Genomic DNA, 18812 nt, shown 5'->3' on the forward strand with positions numbered 1-18812 from the left:
TAGCGGCCAGCGTAAATATGCACCTTAGATCCGATGGCGTACTAAGACGTACGCCAGTCGGATCTAGCCCAGCTTCAGGCGCATCTTGTTTTGTGGCTACATAACAAAGATACGCCGGAGCAAACTAGACGTTACGCGGCGTATCAATAGATACGCCGTCGTAACTTCTTCGTGGATCTGGCCCGTAATGTGTATTTTTTTCTTATTTCATAAAATATAAAAAAAAAAAAAAAAAATAAAAAAAATAATCTGTACTTTTTATATAACCTTGTTGTACGTGTTAATGAACACCACTGTCAAAGTCCCATGGGCAAATGTTTTTTTTTTTTTTGTATTGTACATTTTGCCAAAACTTTTGTATTGTATATTTGCTAAAACTACCTCTTTTTTTTTTTTAACAAATTGGAACATATAAAAGATAAATTTTACACTTTTAATAATACAGCATTATCACAAAGGACATAACACTAAGCCATTTACAAATGTCTTTTTCTTATAAACATATAACATAAAAATATACTTTAAAACCATTTGCAGTTACTAATGCATGCCTGTTTATGCTAATGTTTCACTAAATACTGAAGTATTTCTTACTTTCAATTAAATTTAAAATAGCTGGAACCCTTTCGGCCCCTACCACCTTCGAAACATGCAGTTTTTCACCTTTGCTATATTTTATATGTTTAGAAGATGATTAACACCACATCTTCAAATGCAACTATATTTAATATTATTTCACACGTTGGGTGACCAATGCAGGTCCCCTATAAAAATATTTGGCGAGCCTGTAGCATCCATTCTGTTGGTTTGAAATGAGGTCCATAAACATTGGAACATTTTTATTCCTTGCAAATACCAGTCTTTTAACACTGTCATTTGTATTATTTTAGCTTAGTTACAGCAAGGAAAGCAACAACAGAAACATTGGCGGCATGGATTCTTCTTTTTATATTCCACAGCTTGTTTGATCTGAGCCTTGGCAACACTAACGTAATCTTTAACATTTTCCACGTTTAACTCAATAACATTCAGAGTCTCAGCTTGCTCCTCAACCAACAAGGCCATCTGTAAGAAGAGGTCATGGACCTCTCTTATACGAGTCTCCAGCTTTAGCAATTCTTTGTGCCGGGTTTCAATTTCATTTAGGGCTGAACGAGCAACTTTAACATCAGCAAGAAGATTTTCAGAGAAGACATCCCATTTTCCTTGTTCCATCATGTCTTCTATCTGGTTTCCAGATACATCTTTGCCCATGATTTCCAGCTGGCGCTGTATGCGGATCTTGCAGTTCTCTCTCTGAACCATTTCAGCTTCATTGTATTCAACCATGGCTTTCTGGAAGGCTCGCGTAAGAGTAACATACTGTGCTTTAGACACGCGTGCAATAACAGAATTTTCCCCATGTACAGTTTCAGCATCTTCACTAAGGTTTTTGAGGCTTTGAAGCCTTCTGTGGATGCCTTCTCCTCGTAACTTAATGTCTTTGGCAATACTGTTTGAATCTCTTTTGATACTGCTAAGGCGACGCATTGAAGTGAGAAAGCGCGTGGTTTGCTTCCCCAGTCGTTTTACATCAACTTTTAGTAAGTGGTTCTCTGTCCGAATGACCTGTATATCATTGTAGAGGACTTCTAAGGAATGGTCCGTTTCAAACATAGCAAGTTCTTGAGAAAGATCATCTTCACCATTTTGAACATATTGACTATGAAGTCTTGAATACTCAAGCAGCTCACTCAGACGGTCCTTCATGGTTACTAGAAAAGAAGCAAAAAATTAAATAAAAAATAAAGCAAATAAGTGTGGTAAATTGTAAATAAATGGATAGATACAGATGGCCAACTATCCATCAATTACAGTCAACTCAAAACATGACAAACACCTGCCATTGATGACTGTAGTGGTTTATTAACAATAAAAACTCTTTAGCATGGTTAAAATTTTGATTCTTTCTGCCATCTACCATTGTGTGAAACTTAACCAGTGCCTTGGCATGAAAATGCCACACTACAAGATGTTCTGTGATCACCAACCACAAAATACTGTAAGCCTCACACATAGATAGAAGAGACATATACACAGAAAGAATTTTGATTGGCTATTACATTTTGCTATTCTAAAATAACGCAAAAGGAAATTACCGTATATACTCGAATATAAGCTGAGGCACCTAATTTAACCACAAAAAAAGTATATACGGTACCTTACTTTTGTTATCCACAGTTTACTAAATATGTACATTAAAGTATAAATACAGGCAATGCTTTCAAGTTTGAATAGATTGGCGAGGATTTAGAACACCTTCAAAAAGGTTTTTATTGCCGTTTATGGAGATTCACCCTCTATTTGTCCGGTCACCAATAGTGAAAGTGAAAAATACCCAAATTTTGGATTATTGTCAGAAAAGTAATAGAGGGAACATTTTCCATTTGGGTCACACGTTCTAGTGACAACCAGGGATTCCCTCATATAGGAGGACTTCCTCATTTCCTGTTTTGGTTATGTGACAGAAGTAAAAAAAAAGGGAAATGTCAATATCACACAGATCGAAAATAAAAAACCCTCAAGCCTCGTACACACGCTCGGTTTTCTCAGCAAGAAAACTGCTGGCAGAGCTTTCTTGCCGAGTAAACCGAGCATGTGTATGAGGCTTTCAGGTCTCTCGTCTGGAAATCTAGCCAGAATCTCGATGAGAAAAATAGAGATCTGCCCTCTATTTTCTCGTTGAGATTCTCGTCGGCCTGTTTCCCGAGAAACCCGAGAGTGCGCATACTTACCTGTCGCCGTGGAAACCCATGCATGCTCAAAATGACTGACGAATGCGTGGTAGCTTTCGCGGCATAGGTAGGGTGAAGCAAGATGGCGGCGATGGCATCGAATGTGACCAGCGCATGCTCGTCGTACGCGATGATGTCACCGCGTTCTTGCCTTTTAAGAGAACCGCAGTTCTTTTGAAAGGTCTGTGTGTACACTCGGGCGGCAAGAGATTCTTGCCAAGAATCTTGTCGGGAAAAACAACGTTTTTTTCCCTGACGAGATTCTTGCCCGTGTGTACGAGGCCTCACTCTATTCAAAAGAGAAAAATAAAAATGCCTTTAGTTTAACTACAACCCTCTCCTGATACGTTTTATCCCTCATACCTTCACTATTTGCTCAGACCTTTCATCATTTCAGTGTTAGAATTAGCATTAGTGTCAGCAACATTTGTTGCAAAATGCACAATAGTGTTTCTGGGTCCTACTACGGGTACAAATAAAAAATAAATAAAAACACACATTAATGGTATCACTGCGATTGTCAGGAGAAAGAGAATTTATTTTTGGTTGTTCTTTGGTGGTAGGTTATGGTAAAAGCAAGACATATACAGCAACTTTTTTGAAATATATAAAAGTGCTGGTCCTTGCAGGTTTGTATAATATCCCTCTTATTATCAGTGGCAAACACTTGCCATTTCCCAGCTACAATGAAGAAAAACCTTTAGGGTATGGGAAGAGCATGTGGCTCACCCCAAGTTCCAATCACAAAGCCCTAGAATTGTAACATGGGAATGGAAAGACCCTGTGCCAGCTAGTGTTAGGTAGAAAATCTGACTTGAGGTTACACAGGGCTATTTCTCCAGAGCAAAACAGAGGAATAGGGGACTAAACAGAAGGTAAGTATATGCTGCTAGGGATGGGGTGAATAAAAAGGGAACCATATGCTTTACCCAGTTTGTTGTTTTGGCATATAAACCAATAAAGTTCCACATCTACTTCCCTACCAAGATCTGGGCTCTGACCATTTCCATCCCTTTTCACTCCCTGGTTTCGGTGTACGGTCTACATTGCCATGTTGAATTTACTAACCACTAGAAGCATGACAGTGTTCACGTACTGAACTATCAGCAGGATGCAACTATTTCCACCTCTAATTTTAAAAGGATTCATTGTGTGTATTTATATCATGTGAAAAAAAGAGAACATAGAAAACATTTAACTGGTTAAGGACCGGCTCCTGTACATATACGTTGGCAGAATGGTACCGACAGGCAAAGTGTAGTACATTTAAGTCAGTTTGAATTTGCCGCCGTGCGCGCGTGCCTGCCGTGAGCTCTGTGACCTTGCCCGCGGACTCAATGTCCGCCGGTGTCCTGCGATCGGGTCACAGAGCTGAAGAACGGGGGAGTGCCAGTGCAAACACAGCATTTCTCTGTTCTGCCTAGTGACATGTCACTGATCATCTGCGCCCTTTCATCGCGAGCAGTGATTAGTGACGTGTCACTCGTAGCCATACCTCTTAACAGTTAGAATCACTCCCTAGGACACACTTAACCCCTTCCTAGCCCCCTAGTGGTTAACCCCTTCACTGCCAGTCACATTTACACAGTTACCAGTGCATTTTTATAGCACTGATCGCTGCATAAATGTGAATGGTCCCAAAATGGCACCAAAAGTGTCCGATGTGTCCGCCCAGGGGAGGGCTGGGCCGGGGGCAGGGTGGCAATTGCCTACCAGGCCGCCCTAACTTATGTTCAAAATGCCCACTACCATTTTATTTTTGAATCTGGTCTTGGAAGTTGGGCCGACCACTAGCTGTTGCATTCCAGGAGTTGTAGTCCACGCTCAAGCTCCCGGTGGGTGGAAAACACAGCAGCGCAGAGGAAACTACAACTCCCTGTGACTGGATTCTTGGAAGCAGGCAGAGGCAGGGCATGCCAGGGAGTCGGGATGCAGGGCTAAGTGCTGGCTGCAAACTTGACTCCAGGACCAGGAGCATTACCCCCCCCCCCCCCCAGGAGGCCGTGGCGTGCAAGAACCTGCTGAGCTGAGATCACTGAGGAGAGGGACCCTGACACCCCAAGCTGACCCCCATCCCCCCCCCATACACCCCATGTAACCTGTCCCAGTGATCAGGTTGCATTGATGGACACTGGAGTTGGCTGCACTGATGGGCACTGGTGAGGCTGCATTGAAAAACCAGATGGGCCATGGATGGTGAGCTTATTCGGCAGTTCAATGACTGGACTTGCCCCCCAGGCCTAAGGCTGCCAGCCCTCCCCAGTGTCCGCCATAATGTCGCAGTCACAATAAAACAAAAACTCACTAATCGCCTTTTGCACAAACCAATCAGTAAACACTTATTGCAATTTGTTTTACCAAATATATGTAGAAGAGTATATATTGGCCTAAATTGAGATTTTTGTTATAGATTTTTGGGGGATATTTATTATAGAAAAAAGTAAAAACAGCTTTTTTTTTCCAAAATTGCCACTCTATTTTTGTTTTAGTGCAAAACAAAAATATATATATACGGCAGAGGTAATTAAATACCACCAAAAGAAAGCTCTTTTTTTTTGTTTTTCCCACAAATAGAAGACTTAAATTTTGTTTGGGAGCCACATCAGTTAAAGCAACACAGTGCCGAATTTTAAAAAGTGCTTGGTCTTTTGGTCAGCCAAATGGTCCGGGGCTGAAGTGGTTAAAATTTAAGAAAGTGTACCTTTGGTAAGCGGGTGGTTGTATGGGAGTTTCAAAAAGCTTTTTTTTCTTAAGTACAAAAAACATTTAGATGCGATGGATGTCACATCCATGCTCATGCAGTTTCTGGCGGACACGGTGGACCCCTGTCAGCTCTATGGGCTGATGTAAATGGACTCAGCAGTCCATTTACATCAGGCTACCTGCAGCCTGGCCTACAAAGACAGAAATAGACAAAGTCATTTTTCGTTTTCAGACCTGAATGAACCCGGACGTAGGCGAGTGTAAATAGACACAAGTTTGTTTACATTTTCTTGTCCATTGGGCTCCATGGTCCTTACAACCAGGTCCGCCTGAAAAACTGACAGATGGACCCAATCGGAATTCTGGCATCAAAGAGGCCTTCATAAAGTGGTTTAATCACTTTAAGATAAAGACCGGTTTACAGTAAGGTGACCAGATTTTTAAAATGAAATCCGGGGGGGGGGGGGGTGGAGTCTAAAACCGGGCTCTACAAAATAATTTTGCAAAGACACTTTGTCACTGCAGATTTGCAGAGTGGTCAACTGGTTCCATGACGGCTCTGCTAAGCAGTGGGTCTTTATAGAGCAGGCTATAGCCCCATGCAATCTCCGAGCATTTCCATGGATCTAACCTACCGTAAGAGGGTTTTAATTCCAACTCCTTCACCTTTGGATAGATACATGGATAAGGTTCTCGAAAAGGAGTGTTAAAGGCCCCACAAGAGATAAGTAGAACCTAAGTTTTTAACAACTCTCTCGCACCCAACATTTCAGACCTGGCATAAATCCAAGTCCCACCAGCTGGTTCATAGTCTATCCAATGGTATAGTCAGGCCCGTCGCTACAGGACAGGCAAAACAAAAGATTGCTTGGGGCCCCAAACTTCCCTTTCCCAGGCTGTAGCGTGGCCGAGCTCCTCTTCTTTCCTCCTGTCAGTCTGGCCGAGTTCTGCGCGGTATATAAGATTCAGTGTCCTGTTCCCGGTCGGACTGACAGGAAGTGCACACTAAGTGCTCACTTCCTTTCAGTCCGGCCGGGAACAGGAAACTGAATCTCCTGTACCGCTTGGGACCCGGCCGATGCTCTGTCAAAAAAAGTTCCGCCCAGCGGATAAGGACCCCCCTTGTACTGCGCATGCGCGGCGCAGAGTCTCCGAAAATACGGCAGGACACCTGACTGACAGGAGGAAGAGGAGCTCGACCATGCTACAGCCTGATTAAGCACTAATTTATAGTGCGAAATGCGTCAGATGTTTTACTCCAGTGTTGTGTGCATATTTCCTTTTTTAAATAAAGACAACCATCAAGGTTTTTTGGAGTGCGGCTGTCCATATTTTCTTTTTCCATTTGATGCTACAGCCTACAGGTAAGAAGGTGTGCATGACACAATCGAAAGTTGTAACAAGTGATGTTATATGGGGATAGTAAGAGTCTCTCAGTGACTGTGAATAGAAAGAAGAGAGCTCACTGGCACACTGGCACAGCTGGGTGGATGGAAAGCAATGTGGGAAGCATAAAGATGCTGGCATTTTTATGCTTCCCACATTGCTTTTATTAATATTTTACCATTTTGTGATCACTTTTATTGGCTATATTTTACACCGATTTCTAAGATATTTTTGGAAATAAACCTCATTGGTCGATCTACACCATATGGAGTCCTCTTTTATATTTCATGCTATGCTGGGGCACTAGGGATTCATCCTGCCCCACTATCACCCCTTCCATCCGCTCGGCTTTTGGTTTTCTGCTTGCTGTGGTTCTGAGCTTTGCGTGCGGGGCCTCCATGTCCATTTTGCTTGGGGCCCCCTAATTCCTTCAAACGGACCTGGGTATTGTACCCCCTCTTTCTTTTATCTATTGGATCTATGCCAATTTCCCATTGGTTGGAATATAGTTAGTGGTTTTCTGCTCCTTACCTTATTGGGAGCTATTGGTTAGGAACTCGACAACCTTAGAAGATCCGCTCCTTCAAAACTCTATGCCTAATCATATAAGCTCAGTGATATATAGCATCCTTGTGTGCTGCACTCATTGTGATCATCCTGATTATATAGACTGCTGGGCAACAGAACTTGGTTTTGATCCCACTGGAAGACTGGGATAAATTCTTTATACTTGCTCACGGCTTATCCTTAGCCAGTAGGGCCCATGAGACAAGCTTCAAATTACTATCTAGGTGGTACAGGAGCCTGTCCCTTCTTCATTGTCTCTATCCATCTGTGACTGATCTCTGCTGGTGTTGTCTGCAGGGCACTCAGACCCATCTATGGTGGGCTTGCTCACTTGTTCATAGGTTCTGGACCTTGATCTTGGAGGTGTGCGTGAAATTCACTAATAGGAAACTCTTCGCGGATTGTACTGCCCTCTGTTATTCCTGGTACGCAAGAGACATACGAGTAATTATTATTATTTTTTTTTTATTTTATTTTTTAACGGGCTCAGGGGATTATCCTGCACCACTGGAAATTGACACAAGCTTCAACTCTTTTGGAATACGTTTCTCAGATGGACCATATTGAGTGTATGGAGACTATTAATGCACATGAACTGGGCACCTATGACCAATTAAAAAAAAAAAAATAATGGAGGTTCTCCTGGAAGGTCTTTAGCCTCTCTCAGGGATTGAAAGACCTCCTTGTAGCAAGTTGAAATGGAATCAATCGCCCTTCTTTTGTATTATATTTTCCTCCGTGTGCTACGTCCCGCCCACTTTTCTGACATTTTCGCTCTGTCTCCCCCTTTTTTTCGTTCTTCCGATTACTTTTAACCCCCCCCTGTCTTCTTTTCTAGATATTTTGTTTCCCCTTTTTTTTTTTTTATGTAGCGCTACCCCCCATAGGAGCCGCTGGTGAATGACACCCTGCACAGCCAGGCACATGACTTTTCCATAAACTCTGCAGTCAAGAAGCAGTCCTTGCATCTTTTTTTATCAGGGGATTTGAACTTGGATAGGGAAGGGTTAATATGGAAGGCCCACTTGATTAGCAGAACTTTTCAGGGACTCAACCTATATACGCACACACTTCTTTTATCTACCTCCAGCACACACTTGCTTGTAGAACTACAATTCCCAGGACCATCTAGCACTTTGGTTCTGATCCAACACTGACTCACAGATCCTTGTAATTGCCCTTTGCAAGCAGGGACAGCGGGGCCCTTTTGGTGTGGCAAAAAAAAAAAAAAAAAAGAGAGGTCTTTGGTGCTACAGTGAGGAAAATAAGTATTTGAACACCCTGCTATTTTGCAAGTTCTCCCACTTGGAAATCATGGAGGGGTCTGAAATTGTTATCGTAGGTGCATGTCCACTGTGAGAGACATAATCAAAAAAAAAATCCAGAAATCACAATGTATGATGTATTTGTATGATACAGCTGCAAATAAGTATTTGAACACCTGAGAAAATCAATGATAATATTTGGTACAGTAGCCTTTGTTTGCAATTACAGAGGTCAAACGTTTCTTGTAGTTTTTCACCAGGTTTGCACACACTGGAGGAGGGATTTTGGCCCACTCCTCCACACAGATCTTCTCTAGATCAGTCAGGTTTCTGGGCTGTTGCTGAGAAACACGGAGTTTGAGCTCCCTCCAAAGATTCTCTATTGGGTTTAGGTCTGGAGACTGGCTAGGCCACGCCAGAACCTTGATATGCTTCTTACAGAGCCACTCCTTGGTTATCCTGGCTGTGTGCTTCGGGTCATTGTCATGTTGGAAGACCCAGCCTCGACCCATCTTCAAAGCTCTAACTGAGGGAAGGAGGTTGTTGCCCAAAATCTCGCAATACATGGCCCGGTCATCCTCTCCTTAATACAGTGCAGTCGCCCTGTCCCATGTGCAGAAAAACACCCCCAAAGCATGATGCTACCACCCCCATGCTTCACAGTAGGGATGGTGTTCTTGGGATGGTACTCATCATTCTTCTTCCTCCAAACACGGTTAGTGGAATTATGACCAAAAAGTTCTATTTTGGTCTCATCTGACCACATGACTTTCTCCCATGACTCCTCTGGATCATCCAAATGGTCATTGGCAAACTTAAGACGGGCCTTGACATGTGCTGGTTTAAGCAGGGGAACCTTCCGTGCCATGCATGATTTCAAACCATGACGTCTTAGGCCGGGTACTCACGACCAAACATGTATGGTGAAAGCGGTCCGTCGGACCGTTTTCACCATACATGTCTGCCAGAGGGCTTCTGTACGATGGTTGTACACACCATCGTACAGAAGTCCGCGCGTAAACAATACGCGGGGCGTGTCCGTGGTGTCGCCGCGTCGATGACGCGGTGTCGCCGCGACAATGACGCAGCGACGTGGGCGGCCCGCCTTTAAAATGCTTCCACGCATGCGTCGAAGTCATTCGACGCATGCGAGGGACGGCGGGCGCCTGGACATGTACGGTAGGTCTGTACTGACGACCGTACATGTCCGAGCGGGCAGGATTCCAGCGGACGGTTTTAAAACAAGTCCAGGAATATTTGTCCGCTGGGAAAAGGCCCGGCGGGCAAATGTTTGCTGGAATTCGGCCCGCTCGCGCCCACACACGACCAAACATGTCTGCTGAAACTGGCCTGCGGACCAGTTTCAGCAGACATGTTTGGTCGTGAGTACGGGGCCTTAGTGTATTACCAACAGTAACCTTGGAAACGGTGGTCCCAGCTCTTTTCAGGTCATCCCGTGTAGTCCTGGGCTGATTTCTCACCTTTCTTAGGATCATTGAGACCCCACGAGGTGAGATTTTGCATGGAGCCCCAGTCCGAGGGAGATTGACAGTCATGTTTAGCTTCTTCCATTTTCTAATGATTGCTCCAACAGTGGACCTTTTTTCACCAAGCTGCTTGGCAATTTCCCCGTAGCCCTTTCCAGCCTTGTGGAGGTGTAGAATTTTGTCTCTAGTGTCTTTGGACAGCTCTTTGGTCTTGGCCATGTTAGTAGTTGGATTCTTACTGATTTTATGGGGTGGACAGGTGTCTTTATGCAGCTAATGACCTCCAACAGGTGCATCTAATTTAGGATAATAAATGGAGTGGAGGTGGACATTTTAAAGGCAGACTAACAGGTCTTTGAGGGTCAGAATTCTAGCTGATAGACAGGTGTTCAAATACTTATTTGCAGCTGTATCATACAAATAAATAGTTAAAAAATCATAAATTGTGATTTCTGGAATTTTTTTTTTGATTATGTCTCTCACAGTGGACATGCACCTACGATGACAATTTCAGACCCCTCCATGATTTCCAAGTGGGAGAACTTGCAAAATAGCAGGGTGTTCAAATACTTATTTTCCTCACTGTAGCTGTCCTTCTCTTGCGGCTACTGCTCCCAGTACCACCTCTTCAGACAATGTCAACCCTCCTGGCTGCAGCTGCCCCTTTCTCTAGCCCGCCTGGCTACTTCTCCACAGACTGACTCTATCCCAGACTGCTTGCACCCTGTCCCTTCAGGCATGCCTCTCAGTCCTCTGACTATCACGCACCAGTTTTCCTCCCTGGAGATTTGCTTGGCAGTGGCCGCCTGCTGTCTTCTCCTTACTGTTGTGCCTCCTGGTCAGGATCCCTCTGTGTCATGAAGAGAGGTCACCCAAGCCCGAGTTCACCCACAGACTGGGGAGCTACTCTCAAAGGCCCCAACAGCCTAACCATTATGCCTGCCTTACCCCCCCCCCCCAAAAAAAAAAGTGATAGCCACCATGTGATGCTAGCCTACTTATACTGAAATACATTCAACCTCACCTATGTAACTAGGAAGAGATGCTTGAGAGGGGATAGGATTTACATTTTACAAATACCATACTTAGGACCCCACAGGGATTAAAAAAAACTTCACAGAAGGGAGTTTAATAAGACACATGGCCACTCATTAAAATTAGCAGAAAAGAGGGTTAACCTTAAACTGCGTAGAGGGTTCTTTACTGTAAGAGCGGCAAGGATGTGGAATTCCCTTCCACAGGCGGTGGTCTCAGCAGGGGGGGGCATTGATAATTTTAATAAAGAGAAGCACCTGAACGACCGCAACATACAAGGATATACAATGTATTACTGACATATAATCACACACATGGGTTGGACTTGTGTCTTTTTCAACTTCACCTGCTATATAAACCTTTAGCACATTGATTTTTGGAACAGGATCATTTCCTTGTTCACATGCAAAAACCGTTATCTATATAGCTGTTCCAACAAAGAACACTTTTAGAGCAGACCATTTGTATGCAAATGTAACAGGAAACTATAAATATATTCAGCTAGACAACCAAGGGAACTAAAAAGTAGAAAATAGAAAGTATTGTCCTATGCACACTTCTTCCATTGTCTGTTTAAATGACTGTCGTTACTGTAAAACAACCAACTGAGAACATCTTTATCTTTATCTTCGTATAAATGGTGGCAGAATACATTGGCTTCTACAGTGAGAGCTCCATAAGGGAGGAACCTTTGCAATAACTTTCCGGTCTCAAGAAACCCAATATCTACAGTCCTCCGATTAGTAGTAGAATGGTCAGTGAGAAGAATGTTGCATACATTTGTGGTCAGTGGGAAAAAATCCCCCTTACAGATTGCTAAAAAGGTTTAGAGGTCAGGTCGGGTTTCCCGGCAGAGTGTTTCCTGCCGAGAAAACCGGTCGTCTCTATGCTTACCTGAGTGTCTAAAAACCGATAACATTCTCGATAACACTTTGACGCATGCGCGGTAGCATACAAAGTTAGTGTGGGGTGTAGCAAGATGGTGGTGACGGAATCGAATGTGACGAAACGCCGGCTTGTCGCAGTCGATGACGTCACCGTTTTCTTGACCTTCAAAAGAACTGCGGTTCTTTTGAGTGGCCGTCTGTATACACGGCTTTGCAAGGCAAGCTTTCGAGGAAAACCAACGTTTTTTTTTCCCCTACGAAGGGAATCCTGGCCGTGTGTACAGGGCTTGAGATGTAGAAGCTGAATGAGACCCCAGGAACCTCTGTAGGGACCCCAGTTTAGAAAGGGTGCTCTAGAGCTTTAGCCTAATATACACAGGCTGGTTCAGACCGACTTGTAAATTACATATACCAGCATGTGTTGGTGCAACTCTGCATTTGCCAGGAATCCTATCAGGAAAACCAACGCTTTTTTCCCCTGACGGGATTCCTGGCCGTGTGTACAAGGCTTGAGATGTAGAAGCTGAATGAGACCCCAGGAACCTCTGTAGGGACCCCAGTTTAGAAAGGGTGCTCTAGAGCTTTAGCCCAATATACACAGGCAGGTTCAGACCAACTTGCACCAACACATGCTGGTATATGTCATTTACAACGCTGCATTTGCCAGGAATCCTGTCAGGAAAACCGATGTCCCCCCCCGAAGGGATTCCTGGCCGTGTGTACAAGGCTTGAGATGTAGAAGCTGAATTAGACCCCAGGAACCTCTGTAGGAACCCCAGTTTAGAAAGAGTGCTCTAGAGCTTTAGCCCAATATACACAGGCTGGTTCAGACCGACTTGCACCAACACATGCTGGTATATGTAATTTACAACGCTGCATTTCTTTTTTAGTCACTTCAGGATTATCTTTTAAGGTTATGCGCTGCATTAAGCTTCTTTTTTTTTTCCCCACAGCAGGAACCAAAATAGGTTTTGTTTAACCTATTGAGTGTTGCACCGCTCTAGAAAACGTGCTCATGCAAAAATACAACTTTTCCTATTTTTGTTTCTTTGCTCATCAGTGTGTCCCGGAACTTAATGCATATTGGCTGCACCAAAATCCATCTTCACTTCCAGTTCCTTACTTTGGGTAATAATTCTTAGGATGGAGAATCTACGTTTAAATGATTCCTGGGATGGTCAGTGTTTTGGTGACACAACAAGGATGTGACATGTACAGTAAATGGCACAAAAAGGGTCTAGAACAACCTTTTTAGTTAAGTGGTATTTAAATATTTCATCAGTGAGAAACCTGCCCCACTACCGCGTGGTTAAGGATAACAAAAAATTTGGAGGCAACTTTTTTTACCAGCATTATATTTATTTTATATATACAATTTATACTAAATATTTAAAAAAAAACATTCATTAACTTACTTTTAGCAAATACAAACAGCAACTGGTAGTTATTTTCAGCATGCTAAATATATTCTGCCTTTTATGCCATTGGGTCCTCCAAGCATGGAAGCAAGCGAGTGCACAATATTTACTGTAGAGTTGTGAAGCGATGTACCAGAGGAGGCAAAGATGCAATTCATGCTGAATGACAATTTCCAGTAAAAAAAAAAAAAAAAAAAAAAAAAAAAAAAAAAAAAAGAAAAGAAGAAAAAAAAAAAAAAAAAGAAAAGAAAAAAAAAAGAAAAAAAAAGGAAATAATGTGACACCAACCTGTACACTGCTTCTCGTCACTTGCCGATTCCTCCATTTTGCTCTCCTTTCTAAAATTACCCCCATACACCAGACAAATATTTAATGTAACATTGTGCTTTTGAGAACTGTTACAGAGAAAGGAAACAAGAACTGCCCATCGATTTCTCTGAAAAAAGCCGCTAGGCTGTGACCACACGTTAATGGGCTGGCTTATAGGGAAAGCTCGATGTGTAACTTCTCAATTTAAAGAAGTTACCAAATGACTCAAGTTACCAAATGGGAAAGAGGATGTTTAGAAAGAGAAAAAAAACAAAAACAAAAATAACCCTTCATTTTTTTGTTTTTAAGATAGTTGTTGAGCACATTTTCATAGCAATGCACAAGCATTCCTGACAGTGGATGACAACTTCCCTCTGCAGAGCTGGCACAAGAAAAAAGGATTATTTTATTATGTTCATGTAAAATAGTACAGTTACTTGTTATCAAGACTTTCTAGGCTGATAAGGAGCTTCCTCTAAGGGCCAGTTCACACCAGATGCAGTTCCGTTCGCATTTTTTCTGCGCTAAAAATGCATTCACATCGTTTTCCATGTATTCCAATGGCTCTAGTTCACACCATGCAGTCAATTTCTGATCCAGAAACTGAACGCAAACTGACTGGAACAGACTGTATTGGTGCAGAAAAAACAGAACTGCATCTGGTGTGAACTGGCCCTAAAATCTTTTGCTCTGCAATTTACATGTAGCGCCTATGTACCTTACAGTACTGTTTCTAGTTAAATTTATGTGTAGGTCAGAGTGTAGTTAAACTCTGATCCAGATTGTTAGTAGCAAAATGCTGTCTCTGTCTCAGCTTGGCTGTGCTGCAAGTCCATTCTTCTGTACTGGAGTGTTCTTCTAGCCCCGTTGCTGCAGGTGGCAGCAGTGGAGTCAAGGTTTGGGTGCTCTTCCCAGCAGCCAATCACGGGGGTTTGTCCTCACTGTGCATGCTGGGGAGGGGTATTTATGGGGAAGAAGCCATTGGTTCTGGGTTCTTCTTCGTCCAGTGTGGCACCCACCTTTAGGGTGGCCACATCACGGCACCCCGGCGTTATGGCCTAGCTGGCCGGGGCGTGCCTGCCACGCGGTGTTCCCGATTCCGGGGGCCATGCTGACCCGGAGCATCTGAACAGCGACGGGGTCCCAGTGAGTGACTGGGTTCCCATTCTTGAAGATCCCAAGCTGTACTGCTGTTCAGTGGGGGAGTCGGACTGAGGAGCGCCATTGAGAAGGTGGCGATCAAAAAGGGCCTGGATAAACCACCGCAGATCAAGGTATCCGGACACCGAGGGATTGATCACCTGTCGGTTGGTACCTGGGCGACAAGTTAAAGGAGATCCAGACGTAACTCAATTAAGGAGGCATATCTCCAATAATTCAACCCAGAGGGGTTGAATTAGGGGGCGAGGAAGGGGTTAATTTGTTCCCTAAAGTGTGTTCTAACTGTAGGGGGAGGGGGACTCACAAGAGGAGACCGATGTGTGTTCCTCTGTACTGGGAACACACACCTGTCTCCTCACCTACACACACAGATTCATGATCCTTCTGTGATTGTGGGCAATCGCGGGTGCCCGGCGGACATCGTGGCCGCTGGGCACGTGCACCGGGTCCCGAGCAATGCTGTGGAGGTGCGTGCGCCACCGGCGTCGCCCTTCCAAGCCGCCCGGGAATGCAAGGACGTCATATGACGTCCACTCTGAGGGAGGGAGGGTTCCCGCCGACGTCATTTTACAATGACTCGGTAGGGAACGTGTTAAAGTGGATGTAAACCCACTCTCATCCTTTTTAAACTACTGTGATAGTGCTGATCTATAAGGATATACATGCCTCCTGCATGTATCCTTACCTGTAAAGTGTCTCTCCTCTGTCTGTTATAAGAACTGAAAAACTGCAGATTCTGTGGGTGGATTTGTTGTCTGGAGCTCGGTTGTAAACCCTCATGGTTTTTCACCTTTATGCATTAAGGTGAAAAACCTATGGTGCTGCAGCCCCCCCCCCCCCCCGTTTTACTTACCTGACCCCCATCTTCCTCCGGCCGGGAACAAGCACACCAGCACTAGCTGGTGTCCTGAGTGGATAGATTGATTGATAGCAGCGCAGCCATTGGCTCCCGCTGCTGTCAATCAAATCCAATGACGCTGCACCAGGGTGCGGGGGCCAAATCCTGAATGAGTGAACACAGATGCAGGACTTGGGAGCGTGCCCGCACAGTGTCCATCAAGGACAGCGTTTCTCCAACGTGGACACTCGATGCGGGGGGAGGAGCCACCAACGCCACTGAGGGACCCCAGAAGGGGGGAGGGCCGGGCCACTCTGTAAAACAAACTGCACATTGGAGGCAAGTATGAAAGAGTGATGGATGATGGCTTCCTATCCCTCTGATGGTCAGTTAATCTTCGAAATGCATTGGACGGTGAGAGCTAAACCCCATTGAGGAAAGGGACCATTGGAGCCTATTGTCAGGTGTCGGCCTCAAACAGATGTTACCAGGGGTAAGTTTGCCCCTTTTAATGCAGCGCTACTATATTTTATGGTTGTGAGAATTACATTTTTGGGTATATAAGACCATCTTTGGTGTTTTTACTGTAAAAGAAAAATCTTTTGTTTTATTTTGACAGATGGGGAGTGAAGGTGGCTAAAGTAAAGCAGTTTGCAGCCACTGGTCTGCACAAGGTCAGTGGAATAAAACGCTGGAGAAAGACCAACAGCGAAGCTCAGTCCTCAGGACAGCAGAGTCAAGAAGGGCGAGGCTTGGGATGCACGTGAGCTGGGACTGTAGGAAACACAGATGACTCACACTGGATTTGGATTGTGTGATGAAATAGGTATATATTATACACATACACACACACACACACACACACACACACACACACGGAGTGTGTTTGACCATTTATTTTGATAAGACAGGCAAAGTGAAGAACATTAAGCCTGGACATTCAGGAAAAGGACTCTGGATTTTTATATCAATGGAAACACAACACTGAAAGTGAGGAATTTCGTCTGGACTCTGCAGGTGTGTATGGAGATAAAGGAGCGCCGTCATCCTTAAATATACTACAGATAAAAAAAATAAAAAAAAAAGGATCACTCTAAGAAGCGCTGCAAAAAAGGTAATTGAAAGTCAGTACATGGATTCAAGAAAATGCCTCAAAGTTAAAAGTTAAATCAATCACTGAGAAATGGAAAGGACATAGCTCAGTTGTAAGGCTTCCAAGAACAGGACATCCACCAAAACTGAATGGCTGTGCAAGATGATGAGTAGTGAAGAATGCCACCAAGAACCTTATGACTACTCTGAAGTGGGGGGGACTAGCCTCAAATGATTAAGATTGGTGAGGCTATGCATAAACCTATTGATTTAGGTGTTTACCAGCCATAGATTTATAGGAGAGTGTAAAATAGAAAGCCATTGTTAGCTAAATCTTAGGCGGCATACACACGGTCGAACATGTCCGCTGAAACTGGTCCGCGGACCAGTTTCCGCTGACATGTCCGACCGTGTGTACGGCCTAGCGGACAGGTTTCCAGCAGGCAAAAGTTTCTTAGCAAGTTAAGAAACTTGTCCGTTGGACATGTCCGATGGTTAGTACACCTAATCGGACATGTCCGCTGGTTATGACGTGTAACCAGCGTCCCGAAATCCCGCGCATGTGTCGAATTGATTTGACGCATGCGTGGAAGCATTGCACTTCCGTGTTTGAGAAGGTCGGTGTCTTCTACGTCACCGCGTTCTCTGTCCGCGGGGATTTTGGTCTGATGGTGTATACACACATCAGACCAAAAGCTCCCAGGAGACATGTCCGATGAAAACGGTCCGCGGACCGTTTTCATCGGACATGTCTCCTCGTGTGTACGGGGCCTCACATGACACTTCATATGTAGTTCGCCATAAAGCATGTGAGAGTATCTGAAGAAAGAAGATTCGATGGTAAGTAGAAACCAAAATTTAGCATTTTGGCCATCAGACCAAACTCTTGGCCTAAACCAAACATGCTTTCAGTGAAGTAGGGTGGAGGCAGCATTGTGCTATAGGTATGCTTTTCTGTGGAAGACCTTGAAAGGCTTGTGGGATAGAGGGTAGATCCAATAAAATAGAAGGAAAAAAAATCCTGAGGGAAATTCTAAAGCAGTCTTCAAGAAACTCAAACCTAGGAAGACGTTTTGTCTTTCAGCAAGATAACACCATAAAGTCAAAACTAAACATGAATGGCTAAAAAAAATATTTTTAATGTCCTGGTATGGTCAAGTCCAATAGAGAATTTTTGAAAGGCTGTTCATCAACTATACCCATGCAACCTAACAGAGCTGGAGCATGTAGAGACAATGGGGCAAACATTGCAGTGCTCTGATGTGAAATGTTGATATAAACCAATCTACACAGACTCAAGGCTGTAGTTGGTTAGTGTGAGCAAAAGCAATCAGCAACAGCTGGGGGTTGATTGCTAGCAACTGCTTAATGTGTCAGGACCAGTCATAGGGAGGACATTTACAGTATTAATGCATCCTTTAGCAGGGGGTATTGTGCGAGGAATGCTGGTGTGTGCCACTAGTAGTGGCCGCATGGGAAAATTTACCCGACTCACGTTACAGCGAGTCCTAATTGGGTCAGGGTTCACTACAGTTCAGGGCTAGGTGACTCATCCTGGCAGCTCTCTGGTGCCTTCCACTGGTGTCTGGAAGGGCGGGGGGTTAGGGGCTGCCATGAATGTTTATGGGGCCTCAGCCAATCCCCAGAGGTGGGCTGGCAGGAGGCAGAGACCACCTCATAAATAAAGATGGAGAGTCAGGTGAAAGATGGAGATGGAGTGCCAAGGAGAGGCTGTCGGAGGCCATTGGAGGAAACCCCCTTGCCAAGCAGGGGAGAGACCTCGGGCTAGAGGCTCCAGATAGCTAGCCTAGAAGCATCCCACCACAGGAGGCAGTTGGATGAATGCCTTCAGGTGATGCAGCGGGACAGAGCAAAAGAGACAGTGAGAAT

The 18812-nt window shown here is 44.2% G+C and overlaps 1 protein-coding gene across 2 annotated transcripts in view; it reads right to left on the reverse strand.

Moving 5' to 3' along the window:
- Window positions 1–414: 414 nt before the first annotated feature.
- STX11 (syntaxin 11) overlaps window positions 415–18812 on the reverse strand; it is a 39739-nt gene continuing 21341 nt past the window's right edge. The window contains exons 1-2 of one of the 2 annotated variants that reach the window (XM_040350834.1): window positions 13811–14005; window positions 415–1754 (exon numbers count right to left, since the gene is read on the reverse strand). In XM_040350834.1, coding sequence (XP_040206768.1) covers window positions 892–1754; window positions 13811–13847 — 900 coding nt within the window. In that variant the 5' untranslated portion in view covers window positions 13848–14005 and the 3' untranslated portion in view covers window positions 415–891. Of the gene's footprint in view, window positions 1755–13810; window positions 14006–18812 lie in introns of those variants that run through there. The other variant, XM_040350833.1, reaches the window with a different exon arrangement.

Source organism: Rana temporaria, chromosome 4, assembly GCF_905171775.1.
Source record: "Rana temporaria chromosome 4, aRanTem1.1, whole genome shotgun sequence".
Lineage (NCBI taxonomy): Eukaryota > Metazoa > Chordata > Amphibia > Anura > Ranidae > Rana > Rana temporaria.